Source organism: Ranitomeya imitator, chromosome 1 (assembly GCF_032444005.1).
Source record: "Ranitomeya imitator isolate aRanImi1 chromosome 1, aRanImi1.pri, whole genome shotgun sequence".
Classification (NCBI taxonomy): Eukaryota; Metazoa; Chordata; class Amphibia; order Anura; family Dendrobatidae; genus Ranitomeya; species Ranitomeya imitator.
The window spans coordinates 647,111,906-647,136,846 of record NC_091282.1 but is presented as its reverse complement, the minus strand read 5'-3'; the positions used below and the strand labels follow the sequence as shown (position 1 = coordinate 647,136,846).

Here is a 24,941-nt window from a genome sequence, read left to right as displayed (position 1 = left end):
CTGGATTGCAGCATTGTGGGGCAGTTATAGGTCATATTTATGCGAGTACTATATAGCGGTATTAATTGGGCATTGTACGACAGTATGGTTAAAAAAAAAAAATAGGTCATGTGGGCACTATATGGCAGTACTATTTGGGCACTAGACTGTTGGAATTACAGGTTATAGTTATGTGAGCACTAGATGGTATTATCATTTGAAAACTCTGTGGAGGTGATATTAAGACACTGGTATGGCCAAAATATTTGCGCTCTAGCTAGCAGAAATGTGTGGGAATTATAGGACCTGGTTATATCGGCCCTATGTGGTAGCATTATTTAGAAACTCAATACAGGTAGTTGTTTAGGCATTTTATGGTAGGACCATGAGCAGTAAATGGCAGTATTCTAGAGGCAATCTATGAAAGCAGTATTTGCAAGTGTAGACAGAATTCTTCAAAAATGGGGATGGTAGGGTGGGGAATGACCAAAGCTTCCAAACCCCACCACATTGAGAATATAAGATTTTTCTCACATTTTCAGCATGCTGCAACTTGTTGTTCCACAACATAGTAATACACAAGCACATACAGGCAAGTTCCTACATACCTTGGCAAATGAGAGTGTCGTTTGGAAGGCACCCTGTGACACAAAAACGTGAACGGCAGATCCCATGGAGGCACAGAAGAGAAAGAGAAACAGACAGGTATGACAAGAGACAGCGTGAGAGACAGACGTGACTGCAGGCTAGCTCAGGTAAGTACAGGTAAAATGGTTAATAAAAAAATCAGATGTCAAGTGTGAGACCTGAGCAAGAGTGTTTGCAAGAGTGCAGAGGGTGCTCAGTGTCTGCAGATGGAAATCAGGAAATCCAGAACAGAAGTTACACAGTGACAAACACTTAAAGAGACAGGAATAAATGCAAAGTGAAATAAGGAAAAAAAAAGCAGAGGAATCCTGACAGAAAATAGCTAATAACATTTTTTGTAATCTTGTTTCATTAAATATTTTGCAACAATTGCCTTCTACAGCCTCTGCGGAGCACTGTCTATTGCTGGCTGCAGAATGAGTTAATTGAAGATCTGTCAGTAAACTAATTCTGAAAATCCAGTAAGGGTATGTTTCCACGTTCAGGAAACGCTGCGTTTTTTACGCTGCTTTGAGCCGCAGCGTCAAATACGCAGCGTTCAGTTGTTACAGCATAGTGGAGGGGATTTCATGAAATCCCGTCTCCACTATGCATTAAAAGACGCATGCGGAATACCCGCGAAAACGCACATGCGGCGCGTCTTAAGAACGCAGCATGCCCTTACATTGCAGAAAAATGCAAGGACAACGCAGGTGACCTGCCAGTGACCTCAGGTGCAGATTTGGTCAGGATTTTACCTGCATAAAATCCTGACCAAATCCTGATGCAATCCTGAACGTGGACACATACCCTTAAGGATTTGGTCAGGATTTTTCATCAGTATTGTAAGCCAAAACCAGGAGTGGGTGATAAATGCAGAAGTTGTGCATCTGTTTCTATTATACTTTTCCTCTAATTGTTCCACTCCAGGTTTTGGCTTACAAATACTGATGAAAAATCCTGACCAAATCCTGATGCAATCCTGAACGTGGACACATACCCTAAGGGTATGTGTCCACTTTCAGGATGGCAGGCGGTAACGTCGGAGCGGCTTTGCCGCTCTGCGGTAAGCCCCGCCCCCTTCTGGGACACGATGATGCCGGATGTGTTCACAGCACACATCCGGCATCATCGCACCCATCGCATAGGGCCCTGTGCTATATCTTGCGGCGATGCAGCGTCGCCGCAAGATATACGGACATGCTGCGATCTGAAAAGACGCGCAGCATGTCCGGAGTCGCAGAGCCGCCGCGTGCGTGTTACCACGCATAGTGGAGACGGGATTTCATTCAATCCCTTCCACTATGCTGTAACATCTGGACGCTGCGTGTCTGACGCTGCGGCTCTATGCAGCGTCAGACACGCAGCGTTTCCTGCACGTGGAAACATACCTTAAGAGTCTTTTTAACTCTTGTACCTGCCATTTTATACCTCTTCTCAGCGGATTTATGACCCCAAATCACACGAAAGTAGAACATGCTAGGAAATAAATCCTGTAAAATCCAAGTGGTGCAAAATTATTAATAAAAAAAAAAAATCTATTTGCAAAAATTATTTGTACCTTAGAATATATTCATTTAAGTAAAAAAAAAATGGCCTTAGAGGTAGACATCCAAACATCCAAACATAATGTGACTGGGCAGCAGAGACCAGCTCAGAAGCAGAGGATCAGGGATGTGCTGGAACAGCATATTTGCCAAATTTTACAAGACATGTGTGGCACCTACGCGACATCATACTGTGTGTGGGGGGAATGCACTATAGGAACAGCATACTGTGGGGGGAATGCACTGTAGGAACATCATACTATGTGGGTGGATGCACTGTAGGGACATCATACTGTGTGGGGGAATGTTCTGTGGGGACATACTGTGTGTGGGGGGACTGTACTGTGGGGGCATCATACTGCATGGGGTAATGTACTGTGGGGACATCTTACGGTGTTTTGGGCATCATACTGTGGGTATAGGATTATGCATTGTGGGGACATCATTCAGTATGTGTGGATGAAATGTACTGTGGAGATATTACACTTTGTGTGGGGACATTATACGATGTGTGGAGGAAATGTACAGTGGGAATATCATACTGTGTGTGTGGGGAATGTACTGTGGAGACATCATACTGTGGGGCATCTTACTGTAATGGGCACTTTGGGGGCCATGAAAGCGTATCCCTAATGTGTGGGAACAAAAACGGGCATCTTGACTTGCAATATTTCTTTGTGAGCACAAATAAAGAACTAGGCGATGGTAGGGAAGTGGCTTAGGGTAAAACAAAAAAATTGCCATGGTTATTTAGGCATGCCACAGCTTGCATACTGTAAATTGGGAGATATGGTGACCACCATTGAAGAACATGAAGCTATATGTACAGATGTTGTCACTAGAACCACAGTCCGACAACATAAGAATTCACACAGCTACAGGTTAAACAATTAGGACTAAACTAAAAAAGTTGAGGTGCGAGAAAGATGGGACATTGTGCTCAGAGTACTAAAAGTGACATACACCAACGATACCTACAGCAGACAGGAACAGGCCAAAATTATTTTAGTTAACAACAGGATGAAGCATAGAATTTGGCATCAGCCACATTGCAGTGTCATCGGGCTGCACACATTGTGCGACTCAATGCAAGTCTAAGGGTACCGTCACACTATAACATTTCGATCGCTACGACGGTACGATTCGTGACGTTCCAGCGATATCGTTACGATATCGCTGTGTCTGACACGCAGCAGCGATCAGGGATCCTGCTGAGAATCGTACGTCGTAGCAGATCGTTTAGAACTTTCTTTCATCGCTGGATCTCCCGCTGTCATCGCTAGATCGGTGTGTGTGACACCGATTTAGCGATCTAGCGATGCGATCCAGCGATGCGTTCGCTTGTAACCAGGGTAAACATCGGGTAACTAAGTGCAGGACCGCGCTTAGTTACCCGATGTTTACCCTGGTTACAAGCGTTAAACTAAAAAAAAAAAAAAACAGCACATACTTACATTCTGGTGTCCGTCAGGTCCCTTGCCGTCTGCTTCCAGCACTGTGACTGCCGGCCGTAAAGTGAAAGCAGAGCACAGCGGCTGTGCTTTCACTTTCACGTTACGGCCGGCAGTCACAGTGCGGGAAGCAGACTGCAAGGGACCTGACGGACACCAGAATGTAAGTATGTGCTGTTTGTTTTTTTTAGTTTAACGCTTGTAACCAGGGTAAACATTGGGTAACTAAGCGTGGTCCTGCGCTTAGTTACCCGATGTTTACCCTGGTTACCCAGGGACCTCGGCATCGTTGGTCGCTGGAGAGCTGTCTGTGTGACAGCTCCCCAGCGACCACACTACGATTTACCTACGATCACGGCCAGGTCATATCGCTGGTCGTGATCGTAGGTAAATCGTATAGTGTGACGGTACCCTTAGAATTGTACACAAAAACAAAGTTCAACCTGAGCTCTTTATCCCTACATGCAGAGATAAGAGGTCTCCTGGCCTACCAACTGAAGAGGATCTCATTCCCAATTGTGTTTGAAGATTTTAGAAATTCTTTGGCAACAAAAAAAAATAATCAAACAAGGTTGCCATGGACCAGGCCCACATGAGGAACTTAATTATTTTTTTCGGAAATCTTTTTTGTTAACTTTGTCAGGTTAAGGTGTGACAAGGTGAAATTTTCATGGACCGCGTTGATTTCTTTCTCGGGACAGAATTATTGGGATAAAAGGAGAAGTTTTTGAGCTAAAAACATGACACTACCCAAATTAAAATCTGTGTAAGATGGGAATTATTATTCAGTATTATTCAGTAGCGAAACAAACATCCTCTTAGACTCAAATGTTTGAGACGTTCCTCAAGGTCAAGGAGCAAGATCTAAAGAGGATCACAGGAAGAAAGATAAATCCTAAATTTATATTATGACCCAAGCACGTGTGTATGTAGAGTAGAGGCGGACCATGCAGTTTCTAAAGAGGAGGCCCACTTCTGGTTGGTCCCTATCCTATTGCAGAACTCCCATCTGTTTAGGAGATATAGCTCACTGCTCCACCACACACCCTATGACGTCATAATGTTATGGTCCATGCAAAGCCACAGAAAGAACAGATCAGAGAAGACCGGCTATGATTGACATGGGACTGGGGTCGGGAGACTATTTATTTTTATTTTTTTTTTAAGGGCGCTATTTCTATCCAGGGGCATGAAGGGCCAAGGCATCATAAATGTGAAGTGACACTATAAAGAGATTTCTAATGTCCATGGATACTGTACCGCCAAAGAAGGCTCCATAAAACAGTAAGAGGAAGTAAGGGGGCATCGTCACAGAAGGTGGAACCCGAGGGGGCACCATCACAGAAGTTGGAACCCGAGGGGACAGTCTCAGAGGGTGGAACCCGAAGGGACACCACCACTGTGAGGGGAACCAATGGGAGCCTCACTACTCTTAGGGGGTGCATAAAGGGCATTTTAAATGTGTAAGGATACGATTACTGGGTACCACCTAAAGAGGGCACTTTGAAAATTAATTGTCCACAAAGAGGCATAATTGAGTTGTGGGCAGAAAACTGGTATACTATGTGGAGACACTGTGTGGCCTCACCGTGTCAGGGAACACTAAGGATGTATCACTACTATGAGGAGACCCGAGAGGGTGTCATGCCTATGGCATATAAGGGGGCATCAGTATTGTGAGGACCCAAGACTATCACTATTGTTAAAGGACATTGCAATGGCATTTTTTAAGGGTATGGGTGCTGCACCACCAAACAAGGCTCTATGAAAGTCTAAGAGGCATAGAGTGCCATCACAACAGAGATGGGAACCTAAGGAGACATTGTCACAAAGGGAATCTAAAGGGGCATTGCCATTGCAATGGAGGAACCGAAGAGTACATCTCTACTGAAATATAGAACTAAAAGAGCATCACCACTGTGGAGAGACATGGATGGGGCAGTAATACTGTGAAGGGGACCTAAAGAGGCATCACTACTGAGAGGGGACACTACAGGGGCATTTTTAAAGTGTATGGATAAAGTACCACAAACCAGACAAGACTCTGTGAAAGTGTAAGTGGTAAAAATGTGCATTTCGACAGAGAAGGCAACCTAATGGGGCTAATGAGGGGTGGGCATCACCATTGTGAGGGAAACCTAAAAGGGGCATCACTATTGAGAGATGACACTAAAGGGGGCATCAATGCTGTGAGCAGAAACAAGAAATGGGCATTAATACTGTGAAGGGAACCCAAGGGGCATCACTATTGTAAGCTGGTGTAATAAAGACATTTTTAATGTGTAAGGATACAATTACTGTGTGCCACCCAGAGAGGGCACTCTAGTAATGCTGCACAAAGAGGCATTATTCCTGTGGGGGCAGGGTATTACCAGGCCATCTGGACTATAACAATATGAGGAGACCCTGTGATGGATTCGCTGTGTGAGAAGACAATAAAGGAGGATATTACTACTATGTAGCGCCAGCGCCACCCTTGTATTCAGACCGTGTAAGGTATTGCAAGTCACCCTATTTATTGATATACTAGATGGTGGCCCGATTCTAACTCATTGGGTATTCTAGAACATGGGACCCCAACTCCAGTCCTCAAGGCCCACCAACATGTCATGTTTTCAGGATTTCCTTAGTCTTGCCCAGGTAATAATTGCATCACCTGTGCAATGCAAAGGAAATCCTGAAAACATGACCTGTTGGTGGGCCTTGAGGACTGGAGTTGGGGACCCCTGTTCTAGAATATGTATAGTAGTATATAGCACAGCCCACACAGTATATGAGACAGCCCACGTAGTGTATGACACAGCCCACGTAGTGTATGACACAGCCCACGTAGTGTATGACACAGCCCACGTAGTGTATGACACAGCCCACGTAGTGTATGACACAGCCCACGTAGTGTATGACACAGCCCATGTAGTGTATAAACACAGCCACGTAGTATATTGCACAGCCACACACTATATAGCACAGAGACGTAGTATATAACACAGGCCACATAGTATATAACACAGGCCAGCTATGTCATCATCTCGCGAGACCGCTACGTGATCTCCGGTCATTGCCGAAATGCATTCTTGGGACTGGAGAGTCACGAGGAGCGGGAAAGGCACCGGAAGGTGAGAATAGAATGATTATTTTTTTCATTATTTTTAACATTATATGTTTTTACTATTGATGCTGCATAGGCAGCAGCAATAGTAAAAGGTTGCTCACACAGGGTTAATAGCAACGTTAGCGGACTGCTAAAACCCTATGTGGCCACTGACTGGAGGGGAGTATGGAGGGGGCACTGACTGGAGGGGGAGTAGGGAGGGGCCAAGTCACGGCCAGACTGTGCCTGTCGCTGATTGTTCGCGGCCGGCTTGGCCACAACCAATCAGCGACCCAGGAATTCGGCGACAGACGGAAGTCAGAAACAGAAGTACCCCTTATGCAATATATGTATATATATATATATATATATATATATATATATATATATATATATATATATATGTATATGTATATGTATATGTATATGTATATGTATATGTATATGTATATGTATATGTATATGTATGTATGTATATATATATATATATATATATATATATATATATATATATATATATATATATATATATATATATATATATACTCTGCTCATGTATATGACATGGAGCTCAGCTACATTGGTCAGGACTACAGACACAAGGCAGAGTAAACGGCCTTGTTATAAAGCCATCTTATCCTCTACCCCAAGTGCCCTTATTAATCCCATACAATTCTGAAAGCCTCTAAGGAAATGAGTGCTAAAGGTTCAACGAATTGAGAATAACATACGGCCCCTAGCAGTGTGTGGGTCGGCTATACAAACATATTCCATATTCCTGTACGGAGCAGCCATCATGGCGATGAAAATCATCCTTCATTCTGAATTCCATAGACAAAGAGGAAGCAAAATGTAATTCTAGGACACAGTAGGATCATTACTAGTGATGAGCAAACATACTCGTTACTCTAGATTTCCCGAGCACGCTCGTGTGACTTATGAGTATATTTTAGTGCTCGGAGATTTAGTTTTCCTCCCCTCAGCTGAATGATTTACATCTGTTAGCCAGCTTGATTACATGTGGGGATACCCTAGCAACCAGGCAACCCCCACATGTACTTATGCTGGCTAACAGATGTAAATCATTCAGCTGCGGCAAGAAAAACTAAATCTCGGAGCACTAAAAAATACTTGGAGGTCACCCGAGCGTGCTCGAGCGAATATACTCGTTACGTGAGATTTCCCATCACTAATCATTACCAAATCACTTAGGGGGAAAAAAATAAAAAAAAATCAGAAATCCTCATTGATCTCTACTTTCTGTTGCCATTTCAGCACACAGGAAATGACAAGTGGCCAGTGGCAGCGACCCACCTCATCCAGTAATTGGCTGAGCAGGCATTACTAGAGTCCCCACTGGCTACTTTTGTGTTGTGAATTCTGTGGCTGAATTCACTCCTGTGGTCACAAGTGGTACTGCAGCTTCTGAGCTTCCTCCCTCAGGTGTTCTGGTGAGCTCGTTGGCTGCTTTGTTATTTAACTCCGCCTGATTCTGTCTTCCTTGCTCCTTGTCAATGTTCCAGTGTTGGATCTGAGCTTCTGGATCTTTCCTGTGGCCTGCTGCTCTGCTTAGATAAGTGCTTCTTTGCTTTTGTTGCTACTTTTTCTGTCCAGCTTGTCAATTCGTTTTGCTGGAAGCTCTGAGACGCAAAGGGTGTACCGCCGTGCCGTTAGTTCGGCACGGTGGGTCTTTTTGCCCCCTTTGCGTGGTTTTTTGCTTTAGGGTTTTTTGTAGACTGCAAAGTTCTCTTTGCTATCCTCGCTCTATCTAGAATATCGGGCCTCACTTTGCTGAATCTATTTCATCCCTACGTTTGTCTTTTCATCTTGCTAACAGTCATTATATGTGGGGGGCTGCCTTTTCCTTTGGGGTATTTCTCTGAGGCAAGTCAGGCTTGTTTTTCTATCTTCAGGCTAGTCAGCTCCTCAGGCTGTGCCGAGTTGCATAGGTAGTGTCAGGCGCAATCCACAGCTGCCTTTATTTGTGTTTAGGATAGGTTCAGGTATTGCGGTCTACAGAGATTCCACGTCTCAGAGCTCGTTCTATTGTTTTTGGGTTATTGTCAGATCACTGTATGTGCTCTGATTGCTGGCACACTGTCACTGGATTGCCTACATAACACTTTTGTTCTCCCCAGAGATTTTGGCTGTAAAAGTAAACTTAAAGGGGACTTGTCTCTTGCATTTTTTTAAATCTTAATTAAATGTCCCTGTTCTCCTGAATCCAGTGAGGTTTCCCTTTTGTTCCTGGGTTTCTCGGTTCATGAGATATGACCCACTTTTGACTGTGTATAAATTTATTCTTTTTAGCCAATTAGCGACTTCCTCAAGATGACACCCACTAAGAAGATTTGATGACCACACCTACTTTGTTAAAAAAAAAGACTAGATTAACATACTGGGAAGAAGAGGCCATATCTCAGGAACAGAGAGGAGCAGAAACAAAAGGAAATCATCAATGGATTCAGGAGAACAGCAACATTTATAACAGGTTAAAAAAAAAGTACATATTTACAATATGTGTCAGGTCCCTTTATATTTACCTAAAAATCAGTGGATGATCTCCTATCTACAAAACATGGAAGATATCCTGCGTAGGGGTTGCCCCTTATGCTATAAGTATACAGTTTAGCGTAGCATTGCCAAATAGAAGTAAAGACGCCTGGCAAGAAAATTTCACACACCCTGATATGGCAGCAGCCAAGTAAGGGGAATTTTCTAATAATTCATGTATTTTCTGCCTCCCCCTTGCCGCCGCCTCTACAGTAGTTCAGACTGCATTTCTGCAAGGCCCAGCATATAGACAGAGTGGGTAGTAGGTGAAAATATACAAACACCCAGGAGTGAAGAGAAGGAGGACTGAATACACACAGCAGTGCCAGTATTGTTAACCCTGTGGGTGCAAACTTCTGTCTATCCTAAACCTGGTGCATGTGTCAAAATTTGCTACCTGGGTCAAGGTGCAATAAGATGTAAACTCTAATTAAAAACTCCAGAATTAAATAGTGCCGTTTGTAAAAAGTGGCTCTACCACTTGTTAAAGAGATTAGAACATGTATAGCAATGCTCCATGGGAAATACATGCATATTAGCTCACTCCCAGAGGATTTAGCTACTCTACTTTCACAATAGGTAATACTATGGAGACTTTGTCTGCTGGCCATGCTGATGCCCACTGGTGGACTTTTCCTGGTGTGAACAAACTAATGTTGTGGGTGGGTGGTCCTTTTTGGCAGATTTCTAAAAATCTAAGTTAAAAATTAAAAGTAGACTAATGCACCAAAACGGTCTTGGAAAAGAGCGAGTGCCAACTTATTCAAATGAAGGTACAGGTGCCACTCAAGGCACATTGTTGAAAAATATTTCCATAGCCACCCCTCTACACGTTTTTCGATCCTAAATAAAAATTTCAAAGGAAGACCGGAGGTCCTAGGAGGCTTCAGCGGTGCCTAGAAGATTTGCGGGGAGCACTTTGGCTCAGTGGTTAGCACAGCAGCCTTGCAGCGCTGGAGTCCTGGGTTCAAACCCCACCAAGGACAACATCTGCAAAGAGTTTGTATGTTCTCTCCGTGTTTGCGTTGGGGTTTCCTCCGGGTTCTCCGGTTTCCTCCCACATTCCAAAGACATAGTGACAGGGAATTTAGATTGTGAGCCCCATCTGGGACAGCGATGATAATGTGTGCTAAACTGTAAAGCACTGCGGAATATGTTAGCGCTATATAAAAATAAAGATTATTATTGCGAACTGTTCTAGGAGTTCAGGAATTCAAGAGTCTTTTGAAAGTTCTGGTGGAGTTGGGAGGTATGTGTCAAAAACACTTGTATCTCATCCATAACGACCATCAGAATTCAGCTATAATAATGGCTAGTGCTACATATACAGAGCTGCTTATTTAGATTCACCTTGTCCCAGTGGCTTCCTTTGACACACCATTAATTGCCGGATTAAGACTTTCTTCCTCTTGAAACAATTTATCTAATGATCCTTACTGATCACAACCAAATGCATCCGGATACAAGACTTAGAACACTCTAAGAACACGTTATGCAGGACGTTTCATAACCCGAAGGGAAAGTGTTTATATTGGCTTGTGAATTATAGTGTTAGGGAAACCATAATGATCTGTAATAATGATAATTAAGACATTTACCCATCACCTGTTAAGTCACCATGATTTCTGGAAAAGAAACCACAGTCTCAAGTCTTATTGGGCAAAGGCCACCAGGATCTACCAATCCTCGCGACCTTTGTTCGGTTGGATGGATGGAGAGCCTCGATTGACATCAACTTTGGGCATCTCCAGAGATGTTTCATTAGGTTGAAATCCAGACTCTGGCTCAAGTACATTCATGGACTGGTCCAAAATCCACAACTTTTGGGTTCATTCTAAGGGTTAACAAACAAAAAAATGTATGCAAATTAAGCAACCTCGAGAAGGAAGACAACTAGAATTTGAGCTGTAAGTCAATATACAACCCAGTAAAGGGTTTTGAAAAACCAATGCAGAAACCAGCCAAAACAAAGATACCTTTCTGTTGTCAACTAGTTTGAGGTTCTTGTCCATCGTTAGTACTGAGGTGGGTACTGGGTATCTAAACGAGTAGCAGCTCTACGGGTTTACTGGTAGCTATCTATAGAGGGAAAAAAAAATTATAACCATTGTGGTGCAGTGACCCATGTTACAACCAGGGGGCGCTATATGTGCTCCTCAGGATACGCATGGAGGCGTATCTGTAATGGTGATAATGAAACTGTCGGGCATGATTGTAAATGGCCGATGTGTGTCGCAGAGAGAGTCTGCGCTGTAAGCCTGTAGTATTGTTGTTCTGGGACCTGTATGTATTTGTATAGTAAAAAGGGAGGCTTGCACGGTGGGTCGGAGAGCTGGGCGGGTCTGGCCAACCACATACACCTCCCATCCAGGGGAAGGGGTTACAGGTACATATTGTGGCCATGGTGTGGTCACATGGGTCAGAGTGTTTGGACCTGAATGGTCTGTGTTGTAGGTCCTGGAAGAGGTCAGGTCTGTGTTGCAAGTTCCGGCGAGTGGAGACTTCCTGAAGAGCACGTGGAGAGACCGTGGACCTGGATGGTCTGTGTTGGAAGCTCCTGTGAGTGGAGACTTCCTGAATAGCACCTGGTGAGACCATGTACCTACAGAGCATGGGACGGCATCATTGTTGGTGAACTGAGGACTGACAAGGAGTCAGCGTGAGGAGTGGAGCTCCTGGAAGGTAACCCTAAACAAGGGGGGTTGTAATACATGGCAGAGATGTTTATCTGCTACATGAACAGACTGGTAGTCATGTCATGTTCAGGGATGTAATGAAATGAACTTTACGTTATCTGGTTTATGCGGAGTTAATAAACCAAATAGACTGATTTATGTGAGAAAACTGCTCCTGTGTGCTTTAATCCCGTGCCAAGCGAGTGTCCCCCAACACACTCAGTAAGAGCCATCTCACACCATATATAATCTGAGATCTATAGACAGTTTCAACAAAGGTCATTCTTAAAACTAGTCTCTCAGTTCTTGCAGCTTCAAGACATACAAAGCATGGTGAGATCACCATTATGTTTCATGGTAGGGATGGTAGCCAGGTGAGAAGTGGTGTTGGCTCCCTTCCAACACTGAATGGCATTCCGACCAAAGAGTTGACTTTTGGCTTCTCATGGTCTAGGTATTTCAGAAGACTCAAGTAGGAAACTTGAAGTGGGCTGCCCTATACTTTATTTCTAAGATGATGCTACCTACTGGCTACCATACCATAAAAATCCAAATTGGTTGAGTGTTGAAGAGACAGCTCAGCTGTCCATATGGAAACGCACTGCCTTTTCCACACAATTCTAAAGCTTTAGTTTGTGGCCACCTCCTTAATAGGGATTGTTTTTCTATGAGATACTATATTAATTACCATATATAGATAATAAACAAGACTGCTTCACCTGGCGGTAGAAATGTATAGTAATGTGCCTGTCTGTCAAATGAGTGAGGTTCTGGTGGATACAAATGCTCTCTAATCAAGTCACTCTGCAGCAGAGCCTAAAAACAAAGAATTCTTCCTGCTTGTCAGCAAATCCTCTGCAAGTAGATGACAGTATTAGCTGAAAAGACTCCTACTGCAGGGAGACGCAAGAGAGGATTATATTGTCAGATGCCAGAGGGATAAGTAGAGTGACTGACAAAACACTGGAGAAACATCTCAATGATGATTAATAGAAAGAAAAGTGTATAATTTTAGGGGGAAAAAATATTTGGCTAACAGAGGGAATATAGGGGACTGAATACTTTCTAAACGCTCTGTATGGAATGACATACATATGTAAGGTGTATCGGACTTTTAGTGTTACAGCATAATCCTGGCCTAGAGGGTTGAGGACTTTGGGCAAACAAGCACACAAACCCGGCTGAGTCTACAATATGTTTGCCACCACGGCAGGGGTTAACCCCATGTATGTTTGTATAGGCATGCTAAGCTAGGCATGCTAAGCAGGGCCTCACAGGACAATGTCACAAATCCAGACCTTCATGTCTGCCATGGTGCCTAGGTAACAAGCGAACACCCTCCATCCGCTTGTGACTCAGGATTCAAAGGATGAGGCCGTGAATTCCCATCTCATCATTTTCCCATTGAACATACAGGGAATAGCTAATGGGTGGGTCATACGTCCACTAGATCAAAAGTAGAGCTAATTTATGGAACTAAAACATATTTACATGTCAAGCACCCCTCAGTTTGGTCCGATGGCCTAAAGATTCATCCCTGTAATTAAGAAGAGGTCAACCTCAACGTCCATCATCTTGCATGCAGAGTCAGACATTTATATAAAAGCCCAGTGTGGTATTATTCCCCTTCCATATGTCACGTCTTGCAGACGATGTCCAACTAATAAGTCATTGAAGAATGATGTGAGCCAAAAGTCAAAAACCACCCAAAGCTCTTTCAACTAATTACAAAATAATTAGATTATGTCCTGCCATAAACATTATATTGGTTCCCAATATCACATCATAGATATTAGGACACCAGGACTTGTGTTGTGAATTCTGTGGCCAAGCTCCCTCCTGTGGTCGTGAGTGGTACTTCGGCTGGTTCTGTCTATGAGCTTCCTTTGGTGGATGAGAGTGGTACTGCGGCTTCTGAGTTTCCTTCCTCAGGTGACGAGGTTAAGTCGTTAGGTGCTGCTCTATTTAGCTCCACCTGGTGCTTTGATCCTGGCCTCCAGTCAATGTTCTAGTATTGGTCTTGCTTCCTCCTGGATCGTTCCTGTGGCCTTTCTATCCTGCATAAGCTAAGTTCTGCTTGTGTTACTTTTGTTTGCTATATTTTTCTGTCCAGCTTGCTTAATTGGTTTTTCTTGCTTGCTGGAAGCTCTGAGACACAGAGGGAGCACCTCCGTACCGTTAGTCGGTACGGAGGGTCTTTTTGCCCCTCTGCGTGGTTGTTTGTAGGTTTTTGTGTTGACCGCAAAGCTATCTTTCCTATCCTCGGTCTATTCAGTAAGTCGGGCCTCACTTTGCTAAATCTATTTCATCTCTGTGTTTGTATTTTCATCTTTACTCACAGTCATTATATGTGAGGGGCTGCCTTTTCCTTTGGGGAATTTCTCTGAGGCAAGGTAGGCTTATTTTTCTATCTTCAGGGCTAGTTAGTTTCTCAGGCTGTGCCGAGTTGCATAGGGAGCGTTAGGCGCAATCCACGGCTACCTCTAGTGTGGTGTGATAGGATTAGGGATTGCGGTCAGCAGAGTTTCCACGTCTCAGAGCTTGTCCTATGTTTTTGGTAATTGTCAGGTCACTTTGTGTGCTCTGAACTTCAAGGTCCATTGTGGTTCTGAATTACCTGTTCATAACAGACTTGACTCTTAAGGTCCCCATGAAGATGAATGTTGGGTAAGCATCATATTTGTATGGAGACCTCCCCAATTCTCCTTTGATTGAGGAGGATGTTGGGGAAAGTTGATCTCAATGTTGGATCATTTAACTTTCATCTCTAGCTCCTACCAATCACTAATGAGTTTAGAGTTCCACTGCCAATCTGGATATCGTGGTCCTCACTAAAGGTACCTTCACACTGAGCAACTTTACAACGAGAACGACAACGATCCGTGACGTTGCAATGTCCTGGATAGCGATCTCGTTGTGTTTGACACACAGCAGCGATCTGGATCCCGCTGTGACATCGCTGGTCGTAGCTAGAAGTCCAGAACTTTATTTGGTCGTCAGGTCAGCGTGATTCGTCATGTTTGACAGCAAAAGCAACGATGCCAGCAATGTTTTTACATGGAGCTAACAACCAGGGAGAACGATAAGTACGTCACTGGATCGCTCCTGCATCGTTCTGGTGTTTGACGTCTCTACAGCGACCTAAACAGCAACGCTGCAGCGATCGGCTCGTTGTCTATATCGCTGCAGCGTCGCTGAGTGTGGCGGTACCTTTAGGCCTTGAATCTTGCATATGTGTAAACAAGCTTAGAAAGCCTGGCCAACAGGCAGCTATCACTCCTGACTACCCTATTGAATGTACAGGGTGGGTCAAGCCATTACTCTGTGACGAGCATATCAATTAATGGAACCCTGGTCCACAAGCCAAGTCTAGTCCATGAACACCAGAAGTGAGCCCTGTTAACCACATCCTACCTGTGGGAAACCCCAGCATGAAACAATGCATGTGTGACAATGTAATTACCATGTTGCATTCGACCTATAATCAGAAAAAGTTCAAGTGATACCAGCTAGTAGGAGGCAGCTCACATGGCTCCCATCCAGCGGCAAATGACTGCTAACATAGCCGCTGGACCAAATCAATTCAGTCATCTATAGTAGCACTTTATTCCACCCTCCCAATTGAGTACACTTGCATGTTCGGCCAACTAAGTACATGTGGTACTCTGTTGGCCGATCTGAAGATGGTTACATACATCAGAAATTTGCGGTTCAAGTAGACTGCGATGTCCAGACTGGCTACAGATTTCCAAATCCAAACAACCTCATTCGCATAAGAGAGGCTGTAGGTTTCATTACCTGGAGACCTGTGACCATCCAGACCTTGTAGTCTATGCTCAGTCTGAATCTGGACAGACGTATGACCTCAAATCTCAAAACATGACATCTAATGTTTCAGGACGTCTTAATCCTGGACAATCCCCTTTAATAAGGATGTTAGCATCTTTCTGCATCACATACTTTCACTACAGATCACCAGTCCAAATCAGTAAATGCAAGCAGCCTGATAAATTCTGCCTCAAGTAAGCGATTCTGAAAACCAAGCAAAATTCCCTAATAATAATCAGGTAGCGAAAACACTTCTATTCAGTAGCGTTGCTACCGGGGGACAGAGGGGAGCTACGTTACTGTAACTGTATCGGCGTGTACAGCGCACCAAACAGCTACGTTCTGCAGCAGAGCAGGGAGACTCGATTTCCCTGCACTGCCAAATGGTCGCTATGGGACCCCTGAGCAGTAGGGAAGGGGGCGGTGAAAGCAGTGGGCCCCCCGCCCGTCAGGGCTGGATGCCAATGCAGTTGACCGCATTGAGGAGAGTGGGAGCGTTACGATTCTTCTCCCTTTCAGCATCTGATGTCAGTGATGCACACACTGACAGGCGATAACGTCACTACTCGGCGCCCGCTGTCCGGAGATGTGCGGGCACTCACAGCAGCAAAGCAACGAGGTGGAGAGAAGAGTATTGGATGTGCATTATAGAGTGTGCCTATGGGGGTGGATTATACTATACAGAGTCTGCCTATGGAGAGTACATTATACAATATAGAGTCTGCATATGGGGGATTCACTATACTATATAGAGCCTGCCTATGGGGGGGGTGAATTATGCAATGTAGATTCTGCCTATGGGAGTGCATTATACTATAAAGTCGGCCTATAGGGGTGCATTATACTACAGATTCTGCCTATGAGGGTGCATTATACAATATAGATTCTGCCTATGGGGGTGCATTAAACAATATATGATCTGCCTAAGGGGGTGCATTATACAATATAGAGTCTGGTCATGAAGGGGTTAATGCACCCCCCATAGGCAGAGTTTTCATTTTTCGCTCCCCTCGTTCCCAGAGCTATAACTTTTTTAGATTTTTCTGTCAATATGGCCATGTGAGGGCTTATTTTTTGCAAGATAAGCTGTACTTTTGAACGACATCATTGGTTTTAGCATGTCATGTACTAGAAAATGGGGAAAAAAGCCAAGTGCGGTGAAATTGCAAAAAAAAGTGCAGTCCCACACTTGTTTTTTGTTTGGCTTTTTGCTAGGTTCACTAAATGCTAAAATTGACCTGCCATTTTGATTCTCCAGGTCATTACGAATTCATAGACACCAAACATGTCTAGGTTATTTTTTATCTACGTGGAAAAAAAAATCCAAACTTTGCTAAAAAAAAAAAAAAAAAAAAAAAAAATAATTGTACCATTTTCCAATACCTGTAGCTTCTCCATTTTTCGTGATCTGGGGTCAGGTAAGGGCTTTAGTTTTTGCATACTGAGGTGACATGATACCATTTTGGTGCAGACACGTTCTTTTGATCGCCCGTTATTGCATTTTAATGCAATGTCGCGAAGACCAAAAAACGTAATTCTGGCGTTTCTAATTTTTTTCTCGCTATGCCGTTTAGCAATCAGGTTAATCCGCAAAACAGCTGACATGTCCCGGCTTTGATGCAGGCTCACCGCCGAAGCCCGCATCAAAGCAGGGGATCTGACCTCGGATGTACTATTCCATCCGAGGTCAGAAAGGGGTTAAACTGTAGAGAGTCTGCCTATGGGGGTGCATTATACTATATAGAGTGATTATGGGGGGGTGCATTATACAATATAGAATCTGCCTATGGGGGGGGCATTATACAATATACAGTCTGCCTATGGGGGTGCATTATACTATATAGAGTGATTATGGGGGGGTGCATTATACAATATAGAATCTGCCTATGGGGGGGCATTATACAATATAGAATCTGCTTATGGGTGGTGCATTATACAATATACAGTCTGCCTATGGTGGTGCATTGTACTGTATAGGGTCTGCCTGTGGGAGTGCATTAAATTGTATTGAGTCTGCTGGGGAGTGCATTAATTTTTTAATTAATAATAAAGGTGCCCATGTCTTTTTTTAAATAAAGGACATTATTCTTGCTGCGTCTTTATTTACCATACAACTATAGGATTAGTAATGGATAGGTGTCTTATAGATGCTTCTCAATTACTAAGTCGTGGGCTTGATGTCACTGGTGATATCAACCCCACAAATCTTACCCCACTTGCCATTGCTACAGGGCAAGTGGGAAGAGCCGGGCAAAGCGCCAGAACTGGCGCAGCTATTAGATGTGTCTTTTCTGTGCAGCTGCGGGCTGCTATTTTTAGGCTGGGTGGGTCAATATCCATGGCCCCTTACCAGCCTGAGAATACCAGCCCCCAGTTGTGAGTTTTGTCTGGCTGGTTATCAAAAATAGGGGTGAACCCACACCTCTCCTGCTGTCACGGTTATTAGCAGCAGCAGGGGGTAGACTGATGGGAGTAATAGTTACATCGGCCGCCATCTATTGTATCTTTTATTACTTAAATGTAGCGCTTATCATTCTCCCCTGCTTGCGCCGATCGCCGGCAAAGCAGGGAAGAAAGAGGAGAGCAGTGTTCAGCACCAGGGAACAGTGCTTACTGTAACGCTTCTTCCCCGGCGCGTGTCACATGGATGACATCCGTGTGTGTTATGTGTTTGCACGTGTGTGGCCATTTTACGGCCCGTGCTGACATAAAAAAAAAAAAATGTCTTGCCCACGGACACACGGTCCGTGGGAACACATCGACATGTGCACAGACCCATTCACTTGAATAGGCAAATAGCGCTCCGTTACTCCAGAGTCTCTCAGCATGGCTAAGTAGCACTGTACAGCCACATATGGGGTATTGCCACATTCAGTAGAAATTGTGGGACAAATTTTGGTGCCATTTTTGTGTGAAAATGTAAAATCTTTGGCTAAAACAAAATTTTGGTGGTAAAAATGTAGTTATTTTGACTTCACTGCCCAATGGTATAAAGTTCTGTGACACACCCGTGTCAATATGATCACTGCATCCCTAGATGAATTCATTGAGAGGTGTAGCTCGTAAAATGGAGTCACTTATGGGGGCTTCTGCTGTTTTGGCACCTCATGAGCACTCCCAGTAGGTTATGGCACCTGCAAACCATAACAGTAAAATCTGGTGCTCCTTCCCTTCTGAGCTCTGCCATGCGCCCAAAGAGTGGTTTACCCCCACATATGGGGTATCAGCATACTCAAAACAAATTGCACAATAACTTTTAGGGTCCAATTTCTTCTGTTACCCTTGGGAAAAAAAAATTTATTGGCGGCGAAAAGAACATTTTTGGGAGAAAAAAAAAATGTTGATGGTTCAATATTACAAACTTCTGTGAAATACTTGGGGGTTCAAAGTGCTCACCACACATCTAGATAAGTTCCTTAAGGGGTCTAGTTTCCAAAATGGTGTCACTTGTGGGCGGTTTCCACTGTTTAGGCACATCAGGGGCGGTGGATACCGCGTCGCACTAGCACAAGCCGGCACCGGTCTCTTGATAACTAACTGTGGACACTATGACCCGGACTTAATTACCTCGAGCAGCTCATATTGCACTAGTGCCGTACATCCCACATCACGTCCAAGGGACGCTTCTATATCTTTCTTATGGAAATTGTTACTGAAGAAGGCCAAGCATTGAGGCCGAAACGTTTTTTTTTATGACTACAATAAATTACTAAAAACTCCATTTATGTTGAGTGCCTAAGTTTATCTTTCACTATATACGGCTTTGGACCCTACTAAGGCACCATTTCTGGATAGTGCACATGGTTTTCTTCTACACTACCTCAAAACAGTTACACTCCAAACTCCACTATGGTGAAGACCAAAGAGCTGTCGAAGGACACCAGAAACAAAATTGTAGCCCTGCACCAGGCTGGGAAGACTGAATCTGCAATAGCCAACCAGCTTGGAGTGAAGAAATCAACAGTGGGAGCAATAATTAGAAAATGGAAGACATACAAGACCACTGATAATCTCCCTCGATCTGGGGCTCCATGTAAGATCTCACCCCGTGGGGTCAAAATGATCACAAGACCGGTGAGTAAAAATCCCAGAACCACATAGGGGAACCTAGTGAATGACCTGCACAGAGCTGGGACCACCGTCACAAAGGCTACCATCAGTAACACACTATGCCGCCAGGGACTCAGATCCTGCAGTGCCAGACGTGTCCCCCTGCCTAAGCCAGTACATGTCCGGGCCTGTCTGAAGTTTGTTAGAGAGCATTTGGGATATCCAGAAGAGTATTGGGTGAATGTCATATGGTCTGATGAAACCAAAGTAGAACTGTTTGGTAGAAACAAAAGTCGTCGTGTTTGGAGGAGACTGGATGCAATTCAGCATTCTAAGAACACCATACCTACTGTGAAGCATGGGGTGGCAACATAATGCATTGGCGCTGTTTCTCTGCAAAGGGACCAGGACGACTGATCTGTGTACATGAAAGAATTAAAGGGGCCATGTATCGTGAGATTTTGAGTGCAAACCTCTTTCCATCAGCAAGGGAATTGAAGATGAAACGTGGATGGGAATTGAAGATGAAACGTGGATGGGTCTTTCAGCATGATAATGATCCCAAGAACACCGCCAGGGCAACGAAGGAGTGACTTCGTAAGAAGCATACGAAGGTCCTGGAGTGGCCTAGCCAGTCTCCAGATTTCAACCCCATAGAAAACTTTTGAAGAAGTTGAAACTCCATGTTCCCCAGAGACAGACAAAAAACATCACTGCTCTAGAGGAGATTTGCATGGAGGAATGGGCCAACATGCCACCACAAGTGTGTGCCAACCTTGTGAAGACTTACAGAAAACATTTGACCACTGTCATTGCAAAAGATATACAGCTCTGGCAAAAATTAAGAGACCGGTATACAACAAAAACTTGGTGGCGCAAAATATCAATATGCTAAAAATCCCTGCAGCGACACCAACAGACCTCCACAAATAGTCTGTAAAAATATATGTAAAAACTGTAAGACCAATGTATACACCTAAGTGCATACAGGTACACGCTGGGTGTTAGCAATACAACCGTTACCAAATGACCTAAATGACAATCTGCAACGGTGCAAAAAGAGTCATATGCAATCGAATAAATAACACTGTGACATAGATAGCAGTCCACTAGAGAAAATAAAGTGCAAGAGTGTATCTACGTCTTCCTACCTCCGGTAATAGGTCCTTGAAGCACAGCAGGGCTGAAGTAATGCCAATATGACTCCAGAAAGTCTCCCCGTGTCCTTCCAATAGATAAGGAGAAAATCCAAGACGAATAACTGCCAACATGCAGGGAAAAAAGTCCAAGACGGGTGGCTGCTCCGGCCAGTAGCAGCCACCTAAAGCAGATCTCCGGATAATAGCGTGGTCCGATGAAATCAGAACGCCGCCGCGTGTAGTGAAAGCGGTGCGCAGGACCTGCGTGACGTAACCAGTCACGTGACCGCTTACCCGGACCCGCAAGTGAAAAAAAGAGAGATACGGAGTGCTGTGAGATCAATCAAACCGGTCGGTTTGATCTCACAGCACTCCGTATCTCTCTTTTTTTCACTTGCGGGTCCGGGTAAGCGGTCACGTGACTGGTTACGTCACGCAGGTCCTGCGCACCGCTTTCACTACACGCGGCGGCGTTCTGATTTCATCGGACCACGCTATTATCCGGAGATCTGCTTTAGGTGGCTGCTACCGGCCGGAGCAGCCACCCGTCTTGGACTTTTTTCCCTGCATGTTGGCAGTTATTCGTCTTGGATTTTCTCCTTATCTATTGGAAGGACACGGGGAGACTTTCTGGAGTCATATTGGCATTACTTCAGCCCTGCTGTGCTTCAAGGACCTATTACCGGAGGTAGGAAGACGTAGATACACTCTTGCACTTTATTTTCTCTAGTGGACTGCTATCTATGTCACAGTGTTATTTATTCGATTGCATATGACTCTTTTTGCACCGTTGCAGATTGTCATTTAGGTCATTTGGTAACGGTTGTATTGCTAACACCCAGCGCGTACCTGTATGCACTTAGGTGTATACGTTGGTCTTAAAAATTAAGTGACCACTGCAAAATGTTCAGTTTGTCTGATTTTTCTCTTTATAGGTATATTTGAGTAAAATGTAAATTGTTCTTTTATTTTATAAACTTCTGACAACATGTCTCCGAAGTTCCAAGCAATAAATTGTGTTTTTTTTTCTGACAAAAAAAAAAATGGTCAAAGTTAAAAAAAAAAACAACAACGAGCCTTTCGAACCTCAAATAATGCAAAGAAAACAAGTTCATAATCATTTAGAAAAAACAATACTAATGTTTTAACTCAGGAAGAGATCAGAAATCAATATTTTGTGGAATAAACATGATTTTTAATCACAGCGTTCATGTGTCTTGGCATGCTTTCCACCAGTCTTTCACACTGCTTCTGGTGCAAAAATCTAAGCAGTTCTTCTTTGTTTAATGGCTTGTGACTATCCATAATTCTCTTGATTACATTCCAGAGGTTTTCAGTAGGGTTCAGGTCTGGAGATTGGACTGCCCATGACAGGGTTTTCATGTGATGGTTTCTTAAAGTTTTGCCAGAGCTGTATAACAAAATATTGAACTTTTGTTAATGACCAAATACTTATTTTCCACCATAATTTGCAAAATAAGTCTTGCCAAATCAGACAAGGCGATTTTCTCATTTTGATTTTCATAGTTGTGGTCTACCTATGATGTCAATTACAGGCCTCTCATCTTTTTAAGTGGAAGAACTTGCACAATTGGTGGCTGACTAAGTATTTTTTCCCCCAACTGTATATGGAGTCTGCCTATGGGGGGTGCATTATACAATATAGCGTCTTCCTATGGGGATGAATTATATAATATAGAGTCTGCTTATGGGGGTGCATTATACTATATAGAGTCTACCTATGGGAGGGTGCATTATACTATACAGAATCTGCCTATGGGAGGGTGCATTATACTATATAGAGTCTGCCTATGGGAGTGCATCATACTATATAGTGTCTGCCTATGGGGGGTGCATTATACAATATAGAGTCTTCCAATGGGGTGTGCGTTATACAATATACATGTAGAGTCTGGCCATGGAGGGTGCATTATACAATATAGAGTCTGCCTATGGGGGGGGCGCATTACACTATATATAGTCTGTCTATGAGGGGTGCATTATACAATATAGTGTCTATGGGGAGTGGATTATACTATATAGAGGCAAATGAGAAATGCATTATACTATATGGAGACTATCTAAGTGGTATCAGAGTGTGGGGATTACAGTGAGGGGACCATCATCCAGTTTGGGAGCTACTAAGGGGTCAGTATACTGTGTGGGTAGTATTGTACTGTGAAGGGGTATTCTACTATGTGTAAGAGCATCATACTGTGTATAGGGGAGCTGTACATGGGGAGACTCGGGACATTATTCAATGTAAAGTGGGCACTTATTGTTATAGCGGAACTCGGGTTACTGTGACTGTTAAAGGGGCACAGAGGGCATTACTACTTTCTATGGGGCAAAATGTGGGCACTGTTTTCTAGTGCACTTACATCCAGCATTACTATATTCTAGAGGGTTGCTTTAAAATTTAGAGGGCACATAGTGCCACACAATAGGTGAAGTAACAGGGACACATACAGCAGCAGTAGCTCAGTATTGGGGTATCTGCAGTATGAGCAGTTTGTGAAGGTTGGGAATAGAATGGTGGCGGTGCTGAAAATATGAGACGCGAAATGTGTCTTTTATTGTATCCTCTGTAGCTGAGTCCTGGCTGGAAGAAGTTATGTCCGTCTGGGCCAGATGGAAAAGACGGGAAAAGTGAAGGATTCCATCAGAAAGAACGTCAGCGGTAAGGCCAGATTCACACTGCATTAACAGCAGTCCGATCAACACATGCATTAACGGGCTGCTGTTTACGCAAGTGCCGGTATGTCAGCACGCTAGCGCAGAGAGAGCTAGCAAATGCTCCATCTGTGCTAGCAGTGACGGACCCGGAAACGCTGCAGCCAGCGTCCCAGGGTCCGTCACTCAATGACGGCACATCGTGGGCATGCGCTAGCGATGCGTCCGACATTGGAATTAATGGCGGCGTTAAAGGACTGCGTTACACTGAGTTATGCCGCGGTGTAACGTAGTCCGTCTAATGGATGCCAGCAACGCAGTGTGAACCTAGCCTAAGTCACCATCTATAACTATGCTGTGATCTCTTATATGTTCTGCAGGGCTGGTATCTACCACTGACCATATGACGGTAATATCAATATTGGTCTTATATAGAGATTATTTTCAGCAACAGCGCAGTCATCTGCTGAGGTTCTCCTCCCCTATTAGGGTGCGTCACCCAGGTGTTATCAAGGTTACCTGGTTAGGAGCCCACTGAGGAGTTTAGCCCCCACCCCACCCCTGAACAGTTACTCTCAAGATTTCTCCTTCCTGCAGCCATGTTTCCCAGCTGCAGAACATTTATTTAGTCACAGAGTCCCCCAGGCTTCACAGACATGCACAGTCACTGCGCTCTTCATTTCTGTGGCTCATCCTTTTCAATTTTTCACCAAGTTGAATGCATTGCCGTTTATTCTTTACTAGATGGTGTCCCGATTCTAACGCATCAGGTATTCTAGAATATGCATGTCCACATAGTAGATTGCCCAGCCCACATAGTAGATTGCCCAGCCCACGTAGATTGCCCAGTGACGTAGTATATTGCCCAGCCACGTAGTATATTGGCCAGTCACGTAGTATATTGCCCAGCCACGTAGTATATTGCCCAGTCACGTAGTATATTGCCCAGCCACGTAGTATATTGCCCAGCCACGTAGTATATTGCCCAGTCACGTAGTATATTGCCCAGCCACGTAGTATATTGCCCAGCCACGTAGTATATTGCCCAGTCACGTAGTATATTGCACAGCCACGTAATATACAGCACAGAGCCAAGCGGTATCTAACACAGCCCACGTAGTATACAGCAGTGTGGGCACCATATCCCTGTTAAAAAAAATTAAAATAAAAAATAGTTATATACTCACCCCTGGGATCCAGCGGAGCTCCGGCGATACGTGCGCGGGGGCCGCCATCTTCCATTCCCAGGATGCATTGCAAAATTACCCAGATAACTTAGCGGTCTCGCGAGACCACTAAGTGTTCTGGGTAATTTCGCAATGCATCGC

General features: G+C 44.1%; 1 protein-coding gene across 5 annotated transcripts in view; it reads right to left on the bottom strand.

The window, feature by feature from the left end:
- ARHGEF11 (Rho guanine nucleotide exchange factor 11) overlaps positions 1-24,941 on the bottom strand; it is a 184,052-nt gene that overhangs the window by 99,604 nt on the left and 59,507 nt on the right. For 3 of the 5 annotated variants that reach the window (XM_069728322.1, XM_069728315.1, XM_069728350.1), the window contains exon 2: positions 588-620. The exons of the other annotated variants lie outside the window; for them this stretch is intronic. In XM_069728322.1, coding sequence (XP_069584423.1) covers positions 588-620 — 33 coding nt within the window. The remainder of the gene's footprint in view (positions 1-587; positions 621-24,941) is intronic. 5 annotated transcript variants of the gene reach the window in all.